At 37.0% G+C, this 26,276-nt stretch overlaps 1 protein-coding gene and 2 long non-coding RNA genes across 3 annotated transcripts; 1 reads left to right on the plus strand and 2 right to left on the minus strand.

Annotated features, from left to right (window-relative positions):
- Positions 1 to 1,044: 1,044 nt before the first annotated feature.
- On the plus strand, positions 1,045 to 1,802 carry LOC123750933 (uncharacterized). Its single transcript, XR_011228677.1, has 3 exons — positions 1,045 to 1,171; positions 1,534 to 1,623; positions 1,729 to 1,802. It is a non-coding gene; the product is annotated as an uncharacterized lncRNA (long non-coding RNA).
- A 7,024-nt stretch (positions 1,803 to 8,826) lies between these two features.
- Positions 8,827 to 10,980, minus strand: LOC138365076 (elastin-like). Its single transcript, XM_069325185.1, has 3 exons — positions 10,657 to 10,980; positions 9,671 to 10,513; positions 8,827 to 8,850 (listed from the first exon to the last, which is right to left on the minus strand). The coding sequence occupies exons 1-3, from the start codon at positions 10,978 to 10,980 to the stop codon at positions 8,827 to 8,829; spliced, it is 1,191 nt and encodes a 396-aa protein (XP_069181286.1).
- Positions 10,981 to 16,419: 5,439 nt separating this feature from the next.
- Positions 16,420 to 25,915, minus strand: LOC138365133 (uncharacterized). The gene is made up of 4 exons (XR_011228678.1): positions 25,823 to 25,915; positions 25,078 to 25,313; positions 19,657 to 19,763; positions 16,420 to 16,917 (listed from the first exon to the last, which is right to left on the minus strand). It is a non-coding gene; the product is annotated as an uncharacterized lncRNA (long non-coding RNA).
- Between the last annotated feature and the right edge of the window lie 361 nt (positions 25,916 to 26,276).

Raw genomic sequence — 26,276 nt, forward strand, 5'->3', positions numbered from 1 at the left:
AGTAAAACTAAAAGGAGTCATATGTGATGCCCCAGCAAAAGCAATGGTGAAGGCAATCAAACTCCACTCTGGCTACTTTGGGTGTGATAGATGTACCCAAGAGGGTGTTTGGAATGGAAGAATGACTTATCAACAAGTGAAAAATTTACAACTCATAACAGATGAAGATTTTCGTAATCAATCTAATTCTCAACATCACCATGGTAGATCACCATTCTGTGACTTAAATATAAATATGGTGAGTACTTTTCCCATAGACTATATGCATCAGATATGTCTTGGGGTTATGAAAAGGTTACTTCTTGCCTGGATACGAAATAAAAACGTAAAATTATGTGCTCGCCAAGTTGATGAAATTAGTCAGCGTCTAATTCAACTAACAAAATTTGTGCCTATGCACTTTGCACGTAAACCTCGAAGTCTTTCAGAGGTTGATAGATGGAAAGCGACTGAATACAGGCAACTCCTTCTCTACACCGGTAAGATTGTACTGAAGGGAATCTTACCCAAAGAATTGTATGACCATTTCCTGACTCTGAGTGTAGCCATTTCTATTCTTGTATCACCTAAATTGATTCAGTTAAATTACAGCCAATATGCACATGATCTTTTGCTGTACTTTGTGTTAAAGGCTCGTGAGCTGTATGGTAAGGATTTTTTAGTGTACAATGTACACTGCCTAACACACATATCCTCTGATGCCAAAGAGTTTGGTAGTTTGGACAGATGTTCAGCATTTCCATTTGAAAATTACCTGCAGCAGGTTAAGAATATGGTTCGATCAAGTAAAAACCCTCTTGTTCAAATTGCAAAGAGGCTGAAAGAGATGCAGCATGCTCAAAGGATTTATACACCAAATACAGAACATAAAATATATACCAAGGCACCAAACAATGCCTATTTGCTGAATAATGAAACTTGCTGCCAAGTTTTGGACACTGTCAGTGACACCGATGAAAATGGAGACAGCATGTTCCTTTGCAGGGTATATTCGAGAAGTATACCTCTCTTTGAGAAACCTTGTAACTCCAAATTAATTGGAGAATTTAAGGTTCTTACTAGGAATTCATCCATGAAGGTGATTCCAGCAAGAAAACTAAACCGCACAGGTATGATGATCGAGACAGAAAGCGCAAATACTTTTCTGTCAATACTACATGACTTATGACAAGTACGTATTTAAATACTGTATCCATGCTTTAATAATAGTTTGAACTAATATTGTAAGTTAATGAGATTCACAATTTTGTTTTTTATTAAAGCTATTATCTTTTGACCAATATTTACCTGTTTAAAAATCCCATTACCCTGTATTTCATGAAAATTATTAATATTTTGAGAGCACATTAAGAGATAAAACTGTATTAAGCCTTTTAGTCCATACATGGCAGCTACTGTTTATACCAACCGAAAATCATTTACAAATGTGGCTAATCTATGATTGACACAATCAAGTAAATCTATTACCAACTTTATGCTAATTTCTTTTTTTTTGGGGAGAACAACCCTTAATAAGATTTTTCAATTTTGTAGATGACATCTGAAAAGCGGTATGCAGTGGTAGGCTTCAATGATCGTAGTGTGGGTATCATCTCCACAACCTGGATTGAAAAATCTGATGATGTAAGCATTACTTTGAAACTAAAAAATTGCATATATTGAGTTGCTTTAAAAATATTCCAAATTAGTGCTAGAATTAGCATGTAACAGTTTATTTCGACTTTTCAGGAAAAAATATTGTGCTGGTGGCCACAGAGCAGGCATACAGTTAGTGCCCAAAAGCACGAAAAGCCAGACACGACCAATTGGCGAGTGCATGTCGTATCAACAATCCTATCAACAACTGGTAGGTATTAAATTTATAATTATTAAGATTTAAGATACAAGACACCTATTCATTCATTCACCATAACTTTAACACTGCAGACAAAAACAGCATTATAATTATATTTTAATCACAAGATGGGTTTCCTCATAGCTACTTAAGACTTTTGTGCCCCAGTTATAAGTTCCAAATCATGTACGTCGTTTTATTAAACATCTCTTTAGGAAGCTGATTTAAGTTATTTCTTAGTGTTCACTACTCTACTAGGTAACGATAAATATATATCTCGCTGATATATTACTAATTATATTCAATTATTACAGATGATTTTGACGTTGCAAAACGAAGATGCTTAGCTGCGGAAGACACTTCAAATGTCGAAACTGAAGACAATATGGGCTATCCTCGACAACGAAAAAGGAAACCATGCTTCAAATATGAAGAAGAGAATTCCGAGAATAACAAACGTAAGCATTGATAACCTACTACAGTAATTTAAAAAAAATTTGCAACTTGAAAAATGCCATTCAATACATTAAGCAATTTAAATAATTTCAGGCAATCATCACTCGTCTCAATCCAAGAAGAAGTGTTCGCCATCTTCATATGAGAATACACCTTCAAAAGAAATAAATCCTCTGCAAATACCATATTATTCTGGTATATTAAGTGAATGTAAGGATTAGTAGTAAATAACATTAAAAGTTCTAAATTGATATTTAACCATGCTTCCTTTGTTTGGTTATTTATGCTTTTGGTTTAAAAAAAACTAAAAACTGCTCTAAACTTAGTTCTTGCTGTTTTTTTTTTTTTTTTTTTTTTTTTTTAATTCCTTCTGGAAGTACTAGAAGCTTTGAGTAATTTTTATGCTTATCTGGAATTTCTGTATAGAAATATGTGTTTATTTCTAATTGTTTAATATTAAGTATATTATTCTTTTATGTGCATATGGGGTCTAGTGAACTTTTCCCACTTTGTCTAGCAGGTGCTTTTCACTTGTCACAGTTCAGGGAAATTTTGGTTTTCCTTTGATCTAGTCACTAGAAACAAGCAGGTTTGTTATTACTTTTCTTTTTGTTTGTCCCTTACGTGTTAATTTGTCCTTTATCTTACCTTTACCTTACGTGTTAATTTGTCCCTTACCTTAAGTTAATTTTTAAAATATGTATCTTATATTGACCCCCACCTCTCTCATGTTAGTTCAAACTATATTAAAGTCTTAAAAATATATTTTGGTTAACAAGTGTTTGAAATAAGCATAACTCCTTTTCAGCTAATAGAACAGTCCTACAAAAGCCGTCTCCAGTGAAGACTACACTTCACAATACACCTTCAACGCCATCAGTATTTCCTCATGAAGGTAATAAGTTAATTTTTAAAATGTGTATTTCATGTTGACCCCCACCTCTCTCATGTTAGTTCAAACTATATTAAAGTCTTAAAAATATTATTTGGTTAAAAAGTGTTTGAAATAAACATAACTCCTTTTCAGCTAATAGAACAGTCCTACAAAAGCAGTCTCCAGTGAAGACTACACTTCACAATACACCGTTGACGCCATCAGTATTTCTTCATGAAGGTAATAAGTAATTATTTAAAATATATATCATGTTGACCCACTCTCTCATGTTGACCCTCATTCTCTCTCTCATGTTGACCTCCCTTTTCTCATGTTGAAATTTGTTTTGTTAATTTTGTTCTGTCACCTCTTCTTATTCTGTGTGTATGTGTCTGTCTGTCTCTGTATGTCTCTCTATCTTTCTTTTCTTTCTTTTTCTTTATTTATTTCTTTCTTTTCTTTTTTCTTCTCTTCTCATGTTGGCCCTCCTCTCTCTCATGATAACCCCCCCCCCTCTCTGATGTTGGCTCACCCTCTTTCTGATGTTGGGTAGTTTAAATGTGATGTAGACATATAGTATAACTTATAATATTAGTATGCAGTAGTAAAAGCTCCTGAAATTTGTTGATTATACAGTACAGTAGTTAGATTTTAATAGCTAAATCTTGCAATCTTAAAGACAATGAGCTGGTCACGCCAAGTACTTCAGTCGTTAGGACTCCAAGGTCAAGGAATTTATTCGACCCAAAGTCACCAGACAAGAACGATGGGAGTTTGAAAGAAATGATGCAGAATATGAGTAAGTTTTGAAAGTTTAATTAATTTATTATGTAGCCTATAACCTATATGTACCCTATGGGTGATAGGCATAAGTTTCATGTTCAAGTAGACTGCAAACTGAGCAGGTTAGATTGCTGAATTTGCTTCCAATTATATAAGCAGTTTCATAATTACTAAGAAATTATCCCATTATCTATCACATCAGTCATAGCCTACTTTTTGGGTGCTTTCTCAGTGTCAGTTATTTTAAAATATACTTTATAATGCTTTTATTTTAAATGTACATTCAAGATATGTAATATAATAGCATGCACACTTTCTATATACTGTATAAATTTCCAGGTAACATGTTGCAGGCCATATACACTGAAGTGAATGAACTGAAAAGTGATGTGAATGAACTGAAAAGTGATGTGAAGATATTGAAAGCAACTTTGACTACAAAAGAAACAGACAAGATCATAGAAGATCTAATACCAAATCCTATTGCTGCAGAAGGTGATCTTAATGTTCTCAATAGGAAGTTAGCGGAATCGAGTTTCAGAACAAAATTTGTAAGTGGTATTTTAACAGTAATGTTTCCTTCAATTTTTCATCTTAAATATTACAGATATTTGCTAATTTTCTAATTAAAATTTTTTGATAGTTCATGCAGAAAAGATAAAATTGCTAAATAATAAGAATAATGATATAATCTTGTTTATATAGGATAGGATAAAATATAACACTTATGTATTTGTAAATTATGTAATATTAACACAGAGTCTTTCACACTCTCCTGAGTGCTTTCTCAAGGTCTTGAGTGTATGGTTAGGATGAGGCTTACATTTCAACGACTATATTTCTCTTGCTAATTTTGTTAGTCGTTGAGATGTATCTCTTCATAACACACACACTTATCTGCTTGATGGGGGTCTGGGAGTTCTTCTACTCCCCAAGCCCAGCCCGAGGCTAGGCTTGACTTGAGAACTTTGGTCTAGTGCTTGGTGATTGTGGGGATTATCATAGAGGATTACATGCTGTTATGGAAATAGTCAACTAGAGGGTTATTTTGTAGACCCAGGTCAATATTGAAATCACCTCCTAGAATGATGTGATTTTTGTTGAGATGTTATTTATGATAAGATGCCTTATCATAAGTTATGATATATATATATATATATATTTGTGTGTGTGTAATTTATATAAACAAATAAATATTAATTAATTTTGTTAATATCTTTTCAGGGAAAACTTGCAAGTACGATTCGTATACAAGAGGGGCAACAAGAGGCAGAGGATGTCTACTAAGAAAATTCACAATTAAGTGTTTATCCTCACTCTTGATATATGGTCTTCTCTGGTCTCTTTATTTTCTCTCCTCACAAATGTCCCTTTTTTTTTAATTTCTTTTACGTTTCTCTCCTGTTTTTCTTGTCTCTTTTTATCTCTCCTTTCCTCCTCTCTTCTAACACCTCTCGTTTTCTGTCTCTTCTAGCTTCTCTCTTCCTTTACTTTTTACATTTGTGGAATTCACTTGCGTCGTTTTTATCTTGTATCTTTTTCTTATCTTGTCTTTCTCTTCCCCTTCTCTTCAATGTTCTCTCATTTCTCTCTCCCCTCTCTGTTGTTTCTATTGTCTTCTCTCCCCTTGCCTTAATTTTGTTCTGTCTCCTCTCTTCTTGCATGGTGCTAACATTTGAATAAATGATTTATAATTTGTATTTTTAGTCATAGAAAAACTATAGTGTTATGTTATATAGTATATAGTGTATACTCAGGAAATTTTACTTGTTTTAGTTTTAAGTAACAATAACTGCTTGTGACGTCAGACTGATCTCAGCATGACATGAATCACAGCCTGCTTGATCATGAATTGTTTGAAGGTGCTTAATTGTCAAGTTCTCTTGAATAATATATATTTTGTCTCTCTTTTCTTTCTATCTTTCTTTTTCTTTCTTTCTTTCTCCTTTGTTTTCTTTCTTTCTCTTTCTCTTTCTACATGAATATTATACTTGACTGTGTTTACATTCACTTGTAGATTTTTATTTTTAGTTAATTAGTCCTAAATGTTTGATTTATAGATTTTTATTTTTAGTCATAGAAAAACTATAATGTTATATGTATACTCGGGAAATTTTACTTGTTTTAGTTTTAAGTAACAATAACTGCTTGTAACGTCAGACTGATCTCAGCATGACATGAATCACAGGCTGCTTGATCACGAAATCTATTGTGTTCACATATTGCTTATATAGATTTTTACTTTTATATTCTATTATAGATATAGTCTATATATTTCGAGCTATTACATATATTTTGTTGTATTACTCAATCTTAAATAAATATAATATTTTAATTCTCTTTTTGTACCCTATTTATTTGTAATTTACACGTACATATATAGGATGTCCATTTCTTTCTCAGATATGTCTTCTTTCTTTCTCTCCCTTTCTATTTCAGATATAATTTAAAAAATTATTATACCCTGATTTACCCTAAATGTTTTAATGTAGGTAATTAAAAGATTATAAAAAGGTTTTTTTAAATGTTATTTATTTACGTTCTAAGGTCGTATAAAAAAATTCTCAAAAAACATTTTTAAAACGTAATTATAAACGTGCTGAAAACAATGAAATGTCGTTTTTAGAACGTTTTAAAAACGTGAAAATGTTTGCTGGGATATGTATACTCGGAAAATTTTACTTGTTTTAGTTGTAAGTAACAATAACTGCTTGTAACGTCAGACTGATCTCAGCATGACATGAATCACAGGCTGCTTGATCACAAAATCTATTGTGTTCACATATTGCATATATAGATTTTTATAGATTTTTAAATTTTTACTTTTATATTCTGTTATAGATATAGTCTATATATTTCGAGCTATTACATATATTTTGTTGTATTAATCATTCTTAATTAAATAAATATAATATTTTAATTCTCTTTTTGTACCCTATTTATTTGTAATTTACACATACATATATAGGATGTCCATTTCTTTCTCAGATATGTCTTCTTTCTTTCTCTCCCTTTCTATTTCAGATATGAATTAAAAAATTATTATACCCTAATTTACCCTAAACGCTTTAATGTAGGTAATTAAAAGATTATAAAAAAGTTTTTAGAAATGTTAATTATTTACGTTCTAAGGTTATATATAAAAGTTCTCAAAAAACCTTTTCTAAACGTAATTATAAACGTGCTGAAAACAATGAAATGTCGTTTTTAGGATGTTTTAAAAACATGAAAATGTTTGCTGGGACTAATTACAGTGTCCCGGACTTACTAATGTTCCACACTCACATCCATATCGCTATTCTATATATGGCACGATTCCATTTCAATGTTTCCGAATGCATTGTTAAATTTAATTTTCATAAATTTCGATTTATTTTCATCTTCATTTCATTATTTTGTGTGACATTGCTTTGCAATTGACCTGTATTGTTTACCATACCGTTCATTTCATGAGTATACTTTATTTTCATATTTTTTTAATTTCATTTTTCAACTGTTCTTATTTTTCAGTGGAATTGTGTCGATTGATCTGCGTGTGAATTGAAATACTTCGTTAGTATTTTTGTTTTGTTTTTGTTTTGTAAACAAGAAAATGAACAACGCGCTTATTTCACAGCTGCAAATGTGCAACAAATAGCCATGAATCCACCAGCTACAACGTTAACTGCTTCCTTCATGTTATGTCAAGAAGACGCATTTGCGAAAACTCTGCTGTATTCGAAGTGCCTACGTTTTACACATGGAATGCGAGTAGAAAATCATTAGAACGACATGAACGAGGAGAGCGAGTTGACAGACAACCTGGCAAATTCAAACAAACTATGATAGGCAGACTGTACACCATGGATCCCAAACAAGAGTAATATGCTTTTCTCTTTGCATGCTGTTGGTAAATGTGCCCGTTCCAACGTTTTTTCAGCAATTGAGATTTGTCAACGGCGTTACACATGCATCTTTCCGTAGTGCATGTCAAGCTCTGAATTATTTTTGAACGACCGACACTGGGATGTACGTATGCATTAATGATTCTTCCAACACGTCACTTCCAAATCAAAATCATGCAATGTTTGCAATCATATTGACCGCCTGCTCTCCTTCATCTCCAACAGAGTATGGGAGAAAAACAAATCGCACATAGCTGAAGATATTGCTCGTCGAATACGCAAGGAAAATTCAAATATGAACATGGATTTCACAGCAGAACTCTACAACGAATCATTGATAATGATTGAAGATTTGTGCTTAGAAATCGCAAACAAAGTTCTCAATCAATTGGGAATGCCATCACTGAATCGGTCTGCTGCTGCTTCGTTCCATGAAGAATTGCGTCGTGAACAAAATTACAACTCGGGTGATCTGTTGTCGCATGTGCAAGAAAATATTCCTAAGCTAACGCTTGAAAAAAAAGTCATTTATGATCAAATGATTCAAACTGTCAATAACGGGCTTGGAGAAATCTTCTTAGATGCGCCAGGAGGAACTGGTAAAATCTTCCTAATTAGATTGATTCTGGCAACAATTCGATAAAAAAATAGCATAACTCTTGCGGCGTCCGGAATAGCTGCGACATTGCTACCAGGTGGAAGAACTGCTCATTCAGCTTTCAAATTGTCATTGAACATGCAATTCATTGAAACACCCAAGTGCAACATTTCCAAAGCATCCGGCATGGGTAAAATATTGCAGAAATGCAAACTTATTGTTTGGGATGAATGTGCACTTTCCAAATGGAAACATCAGACCATTTGGGAACACATTAATATTGCTTGCAAGAGATTTCAGGCCAACATTACCTGTAATTCCTCGATCGACACCAGCAGACGAAATAAATGCTTGCTTGAAATACGCTACTCTGTGGCGTCACGTAAAGTTATTTAAATTAACTACAAATATGCGTTTCCAGCTGCAAAACGATCCATCAGTTGAGTTATTCTCACATATATTGCTGGAAATTGAGAACGGAAACGTACCGGTTGATCTGACCTCCGGACGAATTTCATTGCCTCATAACTTCTGCACTTTAGTGCCGTCAAGAGAAGAATTTGTTGAAAAAGTATTTTCCAATATTCAAACCAATTATAAGAATTGCAATTGGCCGAGCTGTTTTTGCGGCCAGGAACAAAGACGTCTAAGAACTTAACAATATTATTCAGTCTAACATACAAAGCGAGGACGTCACATACAATCCGTCGACACTGTTGGGGGGAAGCAGATGAACCAGTTAATTATTCATCAGAATTCCTTTAATTCTCTCGCTCTGCCAGGGATACCACCGCCGCGCCACTGCCAGGGATACCACAGCCGCGCCACTGCCAGGGATACCACCGCCGCGCCACTGCCAGGGATACCACCGCCGCGCCACTGCCAGGGATACCACCGCCGCGCCACTGCCAGGGATACCACCGCCGCGCCACTGCCAGGGATACCACCGCCGCGCCACTGCCAGGGATACCACCGCCGCGCCACTGCCAGGGATACCACCGCCGCGCCACTGCCAGGGATACCACCGCCGCGCCACTGCCAGGGATACCACAGCCGCGCCACTGCCAGGGATACCAGCGCCGCGCCACTGCCAGGGATACCACCGCCGCGCCACTGCCAGGGACACCACCGCCGCGCCACTGCCAAGGATACCACCGCCGCGCCACTGCCAGGGATACCACCGCCGCGCCACTGCCAGGGATACCACCGCCGCGCCACTGCCAGGGATACCACCGCCGCACCACTGCCAGGGATACCACCGCCGCGCCACTGCCAGGGATACCACCGCCGCGCCACTGCCAGGGATACCACCGCCGCGCCACTGCCAAGGATACCACCGCCGCGCCACTGCCAGGGATACCACCGCCGCACCACTGCCAGGGATACCACCGCCGCGCCACTGTCAGGGATACCACCGCCGCGCCACTGCCAGGAATACCACCGCCGCGCCACTGCCAGGGATACCATCGCCGCGCCACTGCCAGGGATACCACCGCCGCACCACTGCCAGGGATACCACCGCCGCGCCACTGCCAGGAATACCACCGCCGCGCCACTGCCAGGGATACCACCGCCACACGTACTGGAATATATGCCTGGGATACCACCGCCGCACGTACTGGAATATATGCCAGGGATACCACCGCCGCGCCACTGCCAGGAATACCACCGCCGCGCCACTGCCAGGGATACCACCGCCGCACCACTGCCAGGGATACCACCGCCGCGCCACTGCCAGGAATACCACCGCCGCACCACTGCCAGGGATACCACCGCCGCACCACTGCCAGGGATACCACCGCCGCGCCACTGCCAGTGATACCACCGCCGCGCCGCTGCCAGGGATACCACCGCCGCGCCACTGCCAGGAATACCACTGCCGCGCTACTGCCAGGGATACCACCGCCGCGCCACTGCCAGGGATACCACCGCCGCGCCACTGCCAGGGATACCACAGCCGCGCCACTGCCAGGGATACCACCGCCGCGCCACTGCCAGGGATACCACTGCCAGGAATACCACCGCCGCGCCACTGCCAGGGATACCACCGCCGCGCCACTGCCAGGGATACCACCGCCGCGCCACTGCCAGGGATACCACCGCCGCGCCACTGCCAGGGATACCACCGCCGCGCCACTGCCAGGGATACCACCGCCGCGCCACTGCCAGGGATACCACCGCCGCGCCACTGCCAGGGATACCACCGCCGCGCCACTGCCAGGGATACCACCGCCGCGCCACTGCCAGGGATACCACTGCCAGGAATACCACCGCCGCGCCACTGCCAGGGATACCACCGCCGCACCACTGCCAGGGATACCACTGCCAGGAATACCACCGCCGCGCCACTGCCAGGGATACCACCGCCGCGCCTCTGCCAGGGATACCACAGCCGCGCCACTGCCAGGGATACCACCGCCGCACCACTGCCAGGGATACCACCGCCGCGCCACTGCCAGGGATACCACCGCCGCGCCACTGTAAGGGATACCACCGCCGCGCCACTGTAAGAGATACCACAGCCGCACTTACTGGAACTGAAAAGCGTCATGCCAATTATCACTTTGTTAAATATCAACCAGCAGAAGATTAGCAACAGCACGCAGCTTGCAGTAAAAAGATTATTCAGCAACGTCATAGAAGCAACAATCTTGACATGATGTTTCAAAGGTGAAGTGGTCCTCATTCTTTTCATTCCTATCATTCTAACGGATTTGCCATTTCAATTTAAGAGATTGCAATTCCCAATTCGATTGGTGTTTGCAATCACCATTAACAAAGCTTAGGGCCAATCGATAAAATTGTGAGGTTTAGATCTAGACACGGATTGCTTCTCGCATGGACAATTATATGTTGTGTGTTCTAGAATCGGCAAACCAGACAATCTCTATATCTTCACAGACAATAGAACAAAAAATATTGTATACCCACAAGCATTTTGAAATTAAACATATTAGAAACGTGCGCTTTCTCTTTTCTTTCTTTTCCATTTAACCAGACTGAGCCACAGCAACACTTGGCGGGTGCAGCTAGTTGTAAAATAACATTTTCAACATCTCAATGACACACCTGAGTTTCAGGCTTTCTTCCGTGCCCCCTTGTTCCATTATTATTCATTGTAAACCTCTCCTCTGTTTCCATCTTGTCTGTCCCTCTAATCATTTCATACGTCTTTATCATATCCTCCCTTTCCCTCCTCTTTTCTAAAGTCGTCAGGTTTAGTTTCTTCAGTCTGTGATTGTGCCTCTGGGACGAGTCTCTCAGTCTGTGATTGTGCCTCTGGGACGAGTCTCTCAGTCTGTGATTGTGCCTCTGGGACGAGTCTCTCAGTCTGTGATTGTGCCTCTGGGACGAGTCTCTCAGTCTGTGATTGTGCCTCTGGGACGAGTCTCGTTACAAACTTCTGCACCTTTCGAGCTTACTTATGTTTATTTTTAAGATGGGGGATCAATGATGGAGTGGCATACTCTAAGACTGGCCTCACACAGGCGGTATACAATGATGGAGTGGCATACTCTAAGACTGGCCTCACACAGGCGGTATACAATGATGGAGTGGCATACTCTAAGACTGGCCTCACACAGGCGGTATACAATGATGGAGTGGCATACTCTAAGACTGGCCTCACACAGGCGGTATACAATGATGGAGCGGCATACTCTAAGACTGGCCTCACACAGGCGGTATACAATGATGGAGCGGCATACTCTAAGACTGGCCTCACACAGGCGGTATACAATGATGGAGTGGCATACTCTAAGACTGGCCTCACACAGGCGGTACTCCTACAGACAGGAGTTCCTATCAAACTCCTGTCTAGGTCTTCTGTCATTTAGGGGAGGGTTGTAAATGACTGCCACTATTATCTTAGGTCCACCCATTGTTATAGTTCCTGTTATGTAATCTCTGAACCCGTCACAGCCCGGAATTTCTATGTATGTATGAGAGTGTGTACATGTGTATACAACATTAATAATTTCGCAACTAGCGTCAAAATTGTTATTTGCTTAGCTAAACGAACTAGAGAGTTCAGTTCCTGAACCAATTATGTGCCTCTGTAATTCTTTACACCACCGCCCACTGGATGGGTATGGGGTGCATAATAAAGAAAGAAATTGAATTGTACACTGGCTTTGTATATATATATATATATATATATATATATATATATATATATATATATATATATATATATATATATATATATATATATATATATATATATATATATATATATATATAGAAGGGGTACCACCTCTGGTGCAAGTGTAGGAACCCATAGCCTCGGAGAAGAAAATAAAGAGTACTCAGAGAAGACCTTGTGGATCCTCACTGAACATTTTGATATTTTCTTCTCCTACCACCCCTATTTTGGTATATATATATATATATATATATATATATATATATATATATATATATATATATATATATATATATATATATATATATATATATATACTTTCTCTATTTTTTTTCTTATGAAACGATAAAGCTACCTATTTCATTATGTATGAGGTAATTTTTTTTTTTATTGGAGTTAAAATTAAGGTAGATATATGACCGAACCTAACCAACCCTACCTAACCTAACCTAACCTATCTTTATAAGTTAGGTTAGGTTAGGTAGCAGAAAAAGTTAGGTTAGGTTAGATAGGTTAGGTAGTCGAAAAACAATTAATTCATGAAAACTTGGCTTATTAGGCAAATCGGGCTTTGCATAGTAGGCTGAGAAGTGCGTTCTGGCTACTAGGTATGACATATATATATATATATATATATATATATATATATATATATATATATATATATATATATATATATATATATATATATATATATATATATATATTTGTGTGTGTGTGTATATAAATCCCTTTTTTTCATTGATAAGCTTAGGTATACGCAGCATTGTGCGTATACCCTATTCTATATAATTCTACGATATTCTATATGAAGAATTACAAAGAGTAAATAAAAAAAACTGGCTATAAGTTTATCTTTTATCCGCACCTCACAGGCTTCATGAAAAAATTAACACGTAATGAATAGTATGACAATGTAGAGTTGAAGACAATGTATAACCACGAAGGAAAATTATGAAAGGAAAAAACTTAAGCACTTCCATGTTGATGAACATATCAGCCAAAGTATATTATGACGTGTTGATTATTGGTCTCCGAATGCATGATAGAACCGATGAGCTAGCCAAGACTTTTGCTCGTAAGGAGGGAATTGATTACCAACTTGGACTGCCTTTGAGCAGCCTGAGGGCAGCAATATCCCAGGAACATCAACTAAATTACGGAGACTTGAGGCAAAGTGAAATTCACACCAGTTACTCCATCTATCATCATTCGAGTATGCATGAAGAACCGCACGTCTATGGGTCATCCAATAATGTTAGCAGACTTCTAGATGTTACCACTGCTAGGCTTAGGCTCGGCTACAAGTACCTCTGGGAGATTGTAACATCTGCTGATGTAGATTTGACTAAATGTAAACTCTGTCAGCAGAACTATTCGCATACTTTGCGTCATTATATAATGGAATGTGAAAAAATTGCGGAATTTAGAGATAACACCATTAATATATATAGAGTGTCCAAGAAATGTGTAAGTACTTCATTCATAATGATGTGCTGCCCGAAATCTTAGTGAAGTATCCAAAATTTGCTTACTGTAGGTAATGCATGCACATGACTGTAAAGCTGCCGCCCAGTTGGGTGGGTGTGGAGCACATGACTGTAAAGCTGCCGCCCAGTTGGGTGGGTGTGGAGCACATGACTGTAAAGCTGCCGCCCAGTTGGGTGGGTGTGGAGCAAGACTAGTAACTGTGTGACTCACTATAGATGTAAAGTGCCTTGTATAGTGACTGTTGTGAGCCTCTTGTTGATCACTTGTAACACAGAGATTATTGATGTGTGTATTTGTGTGGGTGATGTATCCCAGCAAACATTTTCATGTTTTTAAAACATCCTAAAAACGACATTTCATTGTTTTCAGCACGTTTATAATTACGTTTAGAAAAGGTTTTTTGAGAACTTTTATATACAACCTTAGAACGTATATAATTAACATTTCTAAAAACTTTTTTATGATCTTTTAATTACCTACATTAAAGCGTTTAGGGTAAATTAGGGTATAATAATTTTGTAATTCATATCTGAAATAGAAAGGGAGAGAAAGAAAGAAGACATATCTGAGATAGAAATGGACATCCTATATATGTATGTGTAAATTACAAATAAATAGGGTACAAAAAGAGAATTAAAATATTATATTTATTTAATTAAGAATGATTAATACAACAAAATATATGTAATAGCTCGAAATATATAGACTATATCTATAACAGAATATAAAAGTAAAAATTTAAAAATCTATATATGCAATATGTGAACACAATAGATTTTGTGATCAAGCAGCCTGTGATTCATGTCATGCTGAGATCAGTCTGACGTTATAAGCAGTTATTGTTACTTAAAACTAAAACAAGTAAAATTTTCCGAGTATACATATAACACTATAGTTTTTCTATGACTAATAATAAAAATCTATTAATCAAAAGTTTAGGACTAATTAACTAAAAATAAAAATCTACAAGTGAATGTAAACACAGTCAAGTATAATATTCATGTAGAAAGAGAAAGAAAAAGAGAGAGAAGGAAAGAAAGAAAGAAAGAAAGGGAGAAAGAGAAAGAAAAGAAAAAAGTCATGTATAATATTCATATTAGCACCATGCAATATAACTTAGATTAAGTAAAAAATCTCAGACATTTTTAAATCAAATGAAATATGAGAGCCAGAGAGAGAGACCCAGAGCCAGAGAGAGAGAGCGAGAGCCAGAGAGAGAGCGCCACAGAGAGAGCGCCACAGAGCCAGAGAGAGAGAGAGAGAGTCAGAGAGAGAGAGAGAGCCAGAGAGAGAGAGAGAGCCAGAGAGAGAGAGAGAGCCAGAGAGTGAGAGAGAGAGAGCCAGAGAGAGAGAGAGAGCCAGAGAGAGAGAGAGAGAGCCAGAGAGAGAGAGAGAGAGCCAGAGAGAGAGAGAGAGAGCCAGAGAGAGAGAGAGAGAGCCAGAGAGAGAGAGAGAGAGCCAGAGAGAGAGAGAGAGAGCCAGAGAGAGAGAGAGAGAGCCAGAGAGAGAGAGAGAGAGCCAGAGAGAGCGAGAGAGCCAGAGAGAGAAAGAGAGCCAGAGAGAGCGAAAGAGCCAGAGAGAGAGAGAGAGAGAGAGCCAGAGAGAGAGAGAGAGAGAGAGAGAGAGAGAGAGAGAGAGAGAGAGAGAGAGAGAGAGAGAGAGAGAGAGAGAGAGAGAGAGAGAGAGAGAGAGAGAGAGAGAGAGAGAGAGAGAGAGAGAGAGAGAGAGAGAGAGAGAGAGAGAGAGAGAGAGAGCCAGAGAGAGAGAGAGAGAGAGAGAGAGAGAGAGAGAGCCAGAGAGAGAGAGAGAGAGAGAGAGAGAGAGAGAGAGAGAGAGAGAGAGAGAGAGAGAGAGAGAGAGAGAGAGAGAGAGAGAGGGAGAGAGAGAGCCAGAGAGAGAGAGAGAGAGAGAGAGAGAGAGAGAGAGAGAGAGAGAGAGAGAGAGAGAGAGGGAGAGAGAGAGCCAGAGAGAGAGAGAGAGAGAGAGAGCCAGAGAGAGAGAGAGAGAGAGCCAGAGAGAGAGAGAGAGAGAGAGCGAGCCAGAGAGAGAGAGAGAGAGAGCCAGAGAGAGAGAGAGAGAGAGAGCCAGAGAGAGAGAGAGAGAGAGAGAGCCAGAGAGAGAGAGAGAGAGAGAGAGAGAGAGCCAGAGAGAGCCAGAGAGAGAGAGAGAGAGAGAGAGAGAGAGCCAGAGAGAGAGAGAGAGAGCCAGAGAGAGAGAGAGAGAGAGAGCCAGAGAGAGAGAGAGAGCCAGAGAGAGAGAGAGAGAGCCAGAGAGAGAGAGAGAGAGCCAGAGAGAGAGAGAGCCAGAGAGAGAGAGCAAGAGAGCCAGAGAGAGAGAGCCAGAGAGAGAGAGAGAGCAAGAGAGCCAGAGAGAGAAAGAGAGAGACAGACAGACAGAAAGACACACACACAACAAAAGAGGAGACAGAACAAAATTAAGGCAAGGAGAGAGAAGACAGAACAGAAACAACAGAGAGAGGAGAGAAATGAGAAATCATTGAAGAGAAGGGGAAGAGAAACACAAGATAAGAAAAAGATACAAGAAAAATATACAAGATAAAAATGACATAAATGAATACCACAAATATAAAAAGTAAAGGAAGAGAGAAGCTAGAAGAGACAGGAAACGAGAGGTGTTAGAAGAGAGGAGGAAAGGAGAGATTAAAAGACAAGAAAAACAGGAGAGAAACGTAAAAGAAATAAAAAAAAGGGACATTTGTGAGGAGAGAAAATAAAGAGACCAGAGAAGACCATATATCAAGAGTGTGAGGATAAAGACTTATATATTTTCTTAGTAGACATCCTCTGGCTCTTGTTGCCCCTCTTGTATACGAATTGTACTTGCAAGTTTTCCCTGAAAAGATATTAACAAAATTAATATTTAATTATTTATTTATATAAATTACACACACACAAACTTATATATATATATATATATATATATATATATATATATATATATATATATATATATATATATATATATATATATATATATATATATATATATATAGACCAGAGACCAATTATATATATATATATATATATATATATATATATATATATATATATATAATTTCGTAAACCTCACCCTGTAAACATTCATGTTTCTACATGTTAAACAAGCTACGAGGATGAGGGAAGGGGATGTTCCCTCCATGCTGGATATTATATTTACCAGGAAAGAGAATGATATATTTATCATTCAGTACCTCCCTCCTTTGGTACCTCCCTCCTTTTACCCAAGTGACATGGTCACTTGGGTTAAAGTGACCATGTCTTTTTGGGAATATAGTATGCAATGCATTATAATCTGGAAGAAAATGAGCTTGAAGCAGTTGAAAAACCTGACTTGTGGAGAGGTCATTATGGGGAACTCAGATATTTCCTTAAGGAATTTGACAAACACTTGCTGTTAGGACATGAAGTAAATGAGATGTATGTCAAGTTTTGTGAAATATATGATAATGGCACAACAAAATTTATACTAAAGCAGAGATGCAGAACTAGGAAAAGGGGAAAAATTGCCCAAACATACAAGCAATACACAGATGCGAGAAACAACAATAGCAGTAAGGAGAGGGGCAGAAAGACTGACTTTCGGTCATATTCAACAACACAAATATACATACACACACACACATTATTGGAAAAAATTGGAATTGGAATATTGGAAAAAATAATTAAAACTAAATGGGTAGAACACCTGGAGAGAAATGATATAATTTCAGACAGACAGTATGGTTTTCGATTTGGAAGATCCTGTGTATCGAATTTACTCAGTTTCTATGATCGAGCAACAGATATATTACAGGAAAGAGATGGTTGGGTTGACTGCATCTATTTGGACCTAAAAAAGGCATTCGACAGTTCCACATAGAGAGGTTGTTCTGGAAACTGGAAAATATTGGAGGGGTGACAGGTAAGCTTCTAATATGGATGAAAAATTTTCTGACATAGAAAAATGAGGGCAGTAATCAGAGGCAATGTATCGGACTGGAGAAATGTCACAAGTGGAGTACCACAGGGTTCAGTTCTTGCACCAGTGATGTTTATTGTCTACATAAATGATCTAACAGTTGGTATACAGAATTACATGAACATGTTTGCTGATGATGCTAAGATAATAGGAAGGATAAGAAATTTAGATGATTGTCATGCCCTTCAAGAAAACCTGGATAAAATAAGTATATGGAGCACCACTTGGCAAATGGAATTTAATGTTAATAAATGCCATGTTATGGAATGTGGAACAGGAGAACATAGACCCCACACAACCTATACATTATGTGAGAAATCTTTAAAGAATTCTGATAAAGAAAGAGATCTAGGGGTGGTTCTAGATAGAAAACTATCACCTGAGGACCACATAAAGAATATTGTGCGAGGAGCCTATGCTACGCTTTCTAACTTTAGAATTGCGTTTAAATACATGGATGGTGATATACTAAAGAAATTGTTCATGACTTTTGTTACGCCAAAGCTAGAATATGCAGCTGTTGTGTGGTGCCCAACAACAGAAGTTGGCCCATATCTTAAGAAGCACATCAACAAACTGGAAAAGGTGCAAAGACATGCTACTAAGTGGCTCCCAGAACTGAAGGGCAAGAGCTACGAGGAGACGTTAGAGGCATTAAATATGCCAAAACTAAAAGACAGAAGAGGTGATATGATCACTACATACAAAATAGTAACAGGAATTGATAAAATCGACAGGGAAGATTTCCTGAGACCTGGAACTTCAAGAACAGGAGGTCATAGATTGAAACTAGCTTAACACAGATGCTAAAGAAATATAAGAAAATTCACTTTCGCAAATAGAGTGGTAGACGGTTGGAACAAGTTAGGTGAGAAGGTGGTGGAGGCCAAGACTGTCAGTAGTTTCAAAGCGTTATATGACAAAGAGTGCTGGGAAGACGGTCTCATCCTTTAACTACACTTAGGTAATTACACACACACACACACACATACATATTATATATATATATATATATATATATATATATATATATATATATATATATATATATATATATATATATATATATATATATATATATATATATATATATATATATATGTCGTACCTAGTCGCCAGAACGCACTTTTCAGCCTACTATGCAAGGCCCGATTTGCCTAATAAGCCAAGTTTTCATGAATTAATATATTTTCTCTATTTTTTTTCTTATGAAATGATAAAGCTATCCATTTCATTATGTATGAGGTCAATTCTTTTTTTATTGGAGTTAAAATTAATAGAGATATATGACCGAACCTAACCTATCTTTATAGGTTAGGTTAGGTAGCTGAAAATGTTAGGTTAGGTAGTCGAAAAAACATTAATTCAAGAAAACTTGGCTTATTAGGCAAATCGGGCCTTGCATAGTAGGCCGAGATGTGCGTTCTGGCTACTAGGTACGACACATTATATATATATTTATATATATATATATTTATTTATATATATATATATATATATATATATTTATATATATATATATATATATATATATATATATATATATATATATATATATATATATATCGGACAATTAGTAAAAAAAAAAAAAAAAAAAAATTTAAATTATTTTACCTTGTACCTAGATCCACCAGGTCTGTTTGGTGCATGTTTCAGTACTTCAGACATCTGGAAGGTCACATCCTCCTCCTCAACTTGTGGATGTGCGTTGATAGATGATTCTGTAAAATTAAGTTATTTATATAATAATAAATTCAGTATAACAATAATATTCTGTAAAATTAAAAGTAATTTATACATCAATCAGATAAAACTCTCCAGAGATGGTGATACACAACATATAAAGGACAAGTTTCAGAACAAAATATGCATTTAGGAATAAGGTTTTGTACATGTAGGTAGCACATGAGAAAATAAGTGGAAGGTGATCAAGTTTATATTAACATGTTAATGACTTTGTTAAGGCTTTGCAAGAATGAAAAAATATTAATAATATAATATCACCTACCAATTAATTGTACATCATTTATAAGTCAATTATTTGCATTATTATTATTCAATACTAATGATATAAAAATGCATTTTGTAATCTACTATTTATGCAAGTATTAAGCACAGGATCATGAAATAAACTGCAAAATACTGTAATGGATAAACCAATTAAGTTTACATTTTCCTATAGCTAAGTCAGTCAGTTCTATTAGCAGCAGAGAACAATTATGCCCAACCTCTATTAAATGAAACAATCTTAAGAGCAAGTGATAGAAATATAATCATTTATGCTTGGGATTATGGAATGGTTCCAAATATGAAAAATATTAAGTTTTTTGGTTAAAATTTTTTAACTTAAAATTTACATTTTTAAGTGAATTTTAAACTTTAAAAAAATTATTTAATTTTTTGGTTACTTACTTAAAATAACATTATATAGTTCTTGTTTTTGTAGAAATGCCAATTTCTTCTTTTGCCCTTCCAGACTGTATAGTGACCACAGGCCGTTTGTTCATATCTTCATTATTCTTCGAACTGTGGTTGCACAATCAGACCCACGTACACTGGTTAAAAGCATCACCTAAAAGCAACAACAAAAATGTAGTACACTGACGAATTTTGAATATATATATATAAATATATATATATATATATATGTCGTACCTAGTAGCCAGAACTCACTTCTCAGCCTACTATTCAAGGCCCGATTTGCCTAATAAGCCAAGTTTTCCTGAAATAATATATTTACTATAATTTTTTTCTTATGAAATGATAAAGCAACCCTTTTCTCTATGTATGAGGTCAATTTTTTTTTATTGGAGTTAAAATTAACGTAGATATATGACCGAACCTAACCAACCCTACCTAACCTAACCTAACCTATATTTATAGGTAAGGTTAGGTTAGGTAGCCAAAAAAAGCTAGGTTAGGTTAGGTTAGGTAGACGAAAAAACATTAATTCATGAAAACTTGGCTTATTAGGCAAATCGGGCCTTGAATAGTAGGCTGAGAAGTGCGTTCTGGCTATTAGGTACGACATATATATATATATATATATATATATATATATATATATATATATATATATATATATATATATATATATATATATTAGTTGATTTTATACCCGCATTAGGTCAGGTGATAATACAATGAAGGTGAAAACATGGGGGGATACATAAGGGATAAACATAGGGGCTGCAGAAGGCTTATTGGCCCATACGAGGCATCTCCTATCTAAACACAAAGATTAATCCAGTGTAATTGGCCTGTTATGTTGTAACATAACATATATATATATATATATATATATATATATATATATATATATATATATATATATATATATATATATATATATATATATATATATATATATATATATATATATATATATATATATATATATATATATATATATATATATATATATATATGTGTGTATATATATATATATATATATATATATATATATATATATATGTGTGTATATATATATATATATATATATATATATATATATATATATATATATATATATATATATATATGTGTGTATATATATATATATATATATATGTATGCCATATACATATATATGCTATGTTGTATGCTACAACTTGGCTGATAATAAAGCCATTCACAACTGCAGGCCTAATAAAAAAAGGAGGTGGCATAGCAATATCTTACAAAGATACCTTCATCTGCAATAGTCTCATTAGTAATAGAGACGACTATTGTGAATATACCTTTGCCAAGTTCTCCAGTAAATCCCTTAAATCCTCCTTGACTAAGTGCCATCTATAGATTTCCCAATACCGACATAGCTTCATTCTCAGATAACGTAAGGAATCTTATCATAAATAACAATCTCAACAAAAATCAAACCAACTTAGTGGTTTGTAATGGTGAACAAAACATGCAGATACTTATATATAACCTGTGAATAGAGCGTAATAACACCAAAACTATTTGTTTATTGTTTTATGACCATAATAATTGAATCACTAATATGATTCACTGATATATAATCCTAATAATAATCACTAATATATAATCCATTGAGCATGCTGCATCTCTTTCAGTCTCTTTGCAATTTGAACAAGAGGGTTTTTAATTGATCGAACCATATTCTTAAAGTAAAGTAAATGAGATGTATTCCATATTTTGCAAAATATACGATGAAGGCACACAAACATTCATACCAAAACTGAAGGGCAGGATTTATGAGGAGACATTAGAGGCATTAAATATTCCAAACTAGAAGACAGAAGGAAAAGAGGAGATATGATCACTACGTACAAAACAGTAACAGGAATTGATAAACTTGATAGGGAAGATTTCCCGAGACCTGGAATTTCAAGAACAAGAGGTTATAGATTTAAACGAACTAAACAAAGATGCCGAAGAAATGTAAGACAATTCACTTTTGCAAACAGAATGGTAAACGGTTGGAACATGTTAGGTGAGAAGGTGGTGGAGGCCAAATCCGTCAAAAGTTTCAAAGCATTATATGACAAAGAGTGCTGGGAAAATGGGACACCACGAGTGTAGCTCTCCATCCATCTGATTGATAACCCAAATGAATTTTTCATGGATATGATACCAACATCAAATCATAAATCAGATGTGATCCTATCCCCACTGGATTTTGAAGAAGCCATAGACAGTATGCCTATGCACTCTGCACCAGGCCCTGACTCTTGGAACTCTATATTCATCAAGAACTGTAAAAAACGTTATCGCAGGCCCTTCACATTCTTTGGAGACAAAGCCAAGATACTGGCATTGTCCCTGACATACTAAAAACAGCAGAGATAGCACCGCCCCATAAAGGAGGAAATAAGGCAGAGGCAAAAAACTACAGACCGATAGCACTAACATCGCACATCATAAAAATCTTTGAGAGAATGCTAAGAAGTAAGATCACAAAATACATGGAATCACAGCATCTCCATAACCCCAGACAACATGGTTTCAGAACAGGGCGCTCTTGCCTATCACAGTTGCTGGACCACTCTGACATGGCACTAGATGCCATGGAAGACAAACAAAACGCTTTGACAAAAAAAAGCCTTTGACAAATGTGACCATTGTGTTATTGCACATAAAATGCGTTCAAAAGGAATTACCGGAAAAATAGGCAGATGGATATACAACTTCCTGACTAATAGAACCCAATGTGTAGTAGTCAACAAAATAAAATCTGGACCATCAACCGTAAAGAGCTCAGTCCCCAAGCGTACTGTGCTTGCTCCAATACTTTTTCTCATCCTCATATCGGACATAGACAAGGACACAACCTATAGTACTTGATCATCCTTTGCAGATGACACTAGAATCTTCACGAGAGTAGGCAACATAGAGGACACGGCAAACCTCCAATCAGATGTAAATCAGGTCTTTCTATGGGCTACAGAAAATAACATGGTGATTAACGAACATAAGTTTCAGCTCATGCGCTACGGAAAAAACAAAAAATATAAAAACGGAAACCACTTACAAAACTCAGTCAAATCATAACATTGAACGGAAAAGCAACGTAAAGGATTTGGGTGTACTGATGTCAGAAGGCCTTACATTTAAAGAACACAATAAAGTAGCCGTCACAACTGCAAGAAAAATGACAGGATAGATAACAAGAACTTTTCACACTAGAGATGCTATACCGATGATGATAGTTTTCAAGACGCTAGTGCTCTCTAGAGTGGAATACTGCTGCATAATGAAAGCCCCTTTCAAAGCTGGAGAAATTACTGACCTATACTTATGCATTTATCTTCGGTTTAACACAACAGGCACCAGACACACGCTAGGCATCATACACACTAGGATAAAACAAACATTAGGCCAGAAGTCAGAAAAGAATTCAAAGAATTTTACTGGAAAGGCTTGCTGTTAGGAAAGGAAGTAATTGAGATGAATTAATGCACAGTATGTCAATTTTGTGAAATATATGATAAAGGAACAAAAACATTTATACCAAAACAAAGATGCAGAACTAGGAAACAGGATTTGTTCAACTGAAATTTCAAGACGGACAGAGACCAAAAGACACAAAAATGGAATCAATATACGAAGAGGCCAAACCCCCAAACATACCAGTAATTCAAAGAGAAACAACTACACGGCAGTGAGGAGAGAGGCAGAAAGAAATTTTGAAAAAAAGGAACAAACAAATGTAAAGTAGAACAAATCATATTCTATAAATACAGCAACAACCAATTGCAGGTAAAGGATAATATTCAGAGCTTTTAAATGCATGGATGGCGAAATACTCAAGAAATTGTTCACGACTTTTGTTAGACCAAAGTTGGAATATGCAGCGGTTGTATGGTGCCCATATCTTAAGAAGCACATAAACAAACTGGAAAAGGTGCAAAGACATGCTACTAAGTGGCTCCCAGAACTGAAGGACAAGAACTATGAGGAGAGGTTAGAGGCATTAAATATACCAAATATACTACACAAATATATATACTACACATGCACAATAAACTACCCTACACAGGCTGAGTATGGTGTGTACAATAAATTATTAGCTAAAAGATAAGACTGAGTTTGTATAAATGGGGGTTAAGTCAGAGTGGGAAAATGTAAGTGGAGTGCCTAAAAACCCTGTCCTGGGACCTCTGTAATTCATAATATATACAAATAATTTAGACTCAGGTTTGATCAGCAATATTTGAAAATTTCCAGACGATACAAAAGGGATTTTTTTCTGGATTCAGGATTATTTTTTTATGGCTGAAAACAGGTTTTCAAAAAGCATTAATGTAAAAAGCATTAGGCTGAAAACAGGTTTTCAGCAATAAAAGAAATACAGTATTGCTGGAACAACCGTCGACATCTTCAAGAGAAAACCTGAACATCTTCAAGAAGTGAAGATGACCTTGAGAAGAAGTATAGGTTGGGAGAAGTATAGGTTAGGAATTGTCTCCAAAGAATTCTCAAAGAATTACTCGTTATTGCTATCCAAGATAATTAGACGAGCCAAAGCTAAATACTACGAAGATAAATTTACCCAAATAAAGAGTACCTTACCTAAAAATATGTATGTACCTTACGTAAATAAACATTTGATTTTGAAGTGCCGGACAAACAAGGCTGTGGTGGATATGTGGGCCTGAGGGGCCTGTCCAAGCAACAGCCTGTTGGACCAAGCTCTCACATGTCAAGCCTGGCCTTGGAAGGGCTTGGTGAGTAGAACAACTACCAGAACCCTATAATGCATGTATCAAGGTGTCCAGGCAGTGAGCACCACATAATGCAGTGCAGTCCTGTAAGAATAAGCACAGTAAGTATGGGCATGGAGGGGGTGCAGCAGTGGCTTGTGAAGGGCTGGAGAGTAAATGGACATGCCCAGGGGTAAAAAGCATTAGGGTAACAGAACATAGCCCATAAAAATAGTAATGACAATGAATGAATAATTATATGAATGCAATAATACTTCATATCTCAATAGGAATACTAAGCAGGATGCAAGACAAGGTACTGGTGGTGATAGTGGTTGGTACAAGTCCTCACATCCCCACAGACACCAGTAACAGCCCTCACCTCCCAACACAGTACCCTTGTAGCGAGTTAATCTTATACTCGCTTCATTATCTTATAGCATAACTAATTAACACTAATTACAGAAGCTACACAGGTGATACTTTGGTGTGAGTTGAGCGCACTGAGCGTCGGTATCGCTACACCCTTGTTCCTTAACAACCCTTTGGACCTTTATTACAGAAAAATAGAATCAATTAATTTAATAAAATATAAAATATAAGTGCTTACTTACGATAATACTATCGGTGGAACACAAAATCTTCTTCTTCTTGATAGTAGGTGCAGTTTGCATGAAGGGTTAGTCCTCGCCATGACTGAACTGACGACAAAATGGCCGATGTGTTGATATGGCGTCAGATGACGCTGTGACGTCACAGGTGAGGGACGCTTTGCGCATTACTCCCTCGTACTTAAAAAGTACTACAGGTACTTTTTGGTTTTATTTTTGAATATGGCAGAAGTTGGACAGCTTTTCAAATCATTATAAGGGAGTGAGTTCCATAGACTAGGTCCCTTTATTTACATAGAGTGTTTACATAGATTAAGTTTGACTCTGGGGATATCAAAGAGATATTTATGTCTGGTGGGGACGTGGCCATGTGTTCTATTACATCTGTCCAGGAAGAGTTTCAGAACAGGGTTTGCAGTTAGAAAAAGGGCTTTATAAACGTAATTTACACAGGAGA

This window comes from Procambarus clarkii, chromosome 15, assembly GCF_040958095.1.
Source record: "Procambarus clarkii isolate CNS0578487 chromosome 15, FALCON_Pclarkii_2.0, whole genome shotgun sequence".
Classification (NCBI taxonomy): domain Eukaryota; kingdom Metazoa; phylum Arthropoda; class Malacostraca; order Decapoda; family Cambaridae; genus Procambarus; species Procambarus clarkii.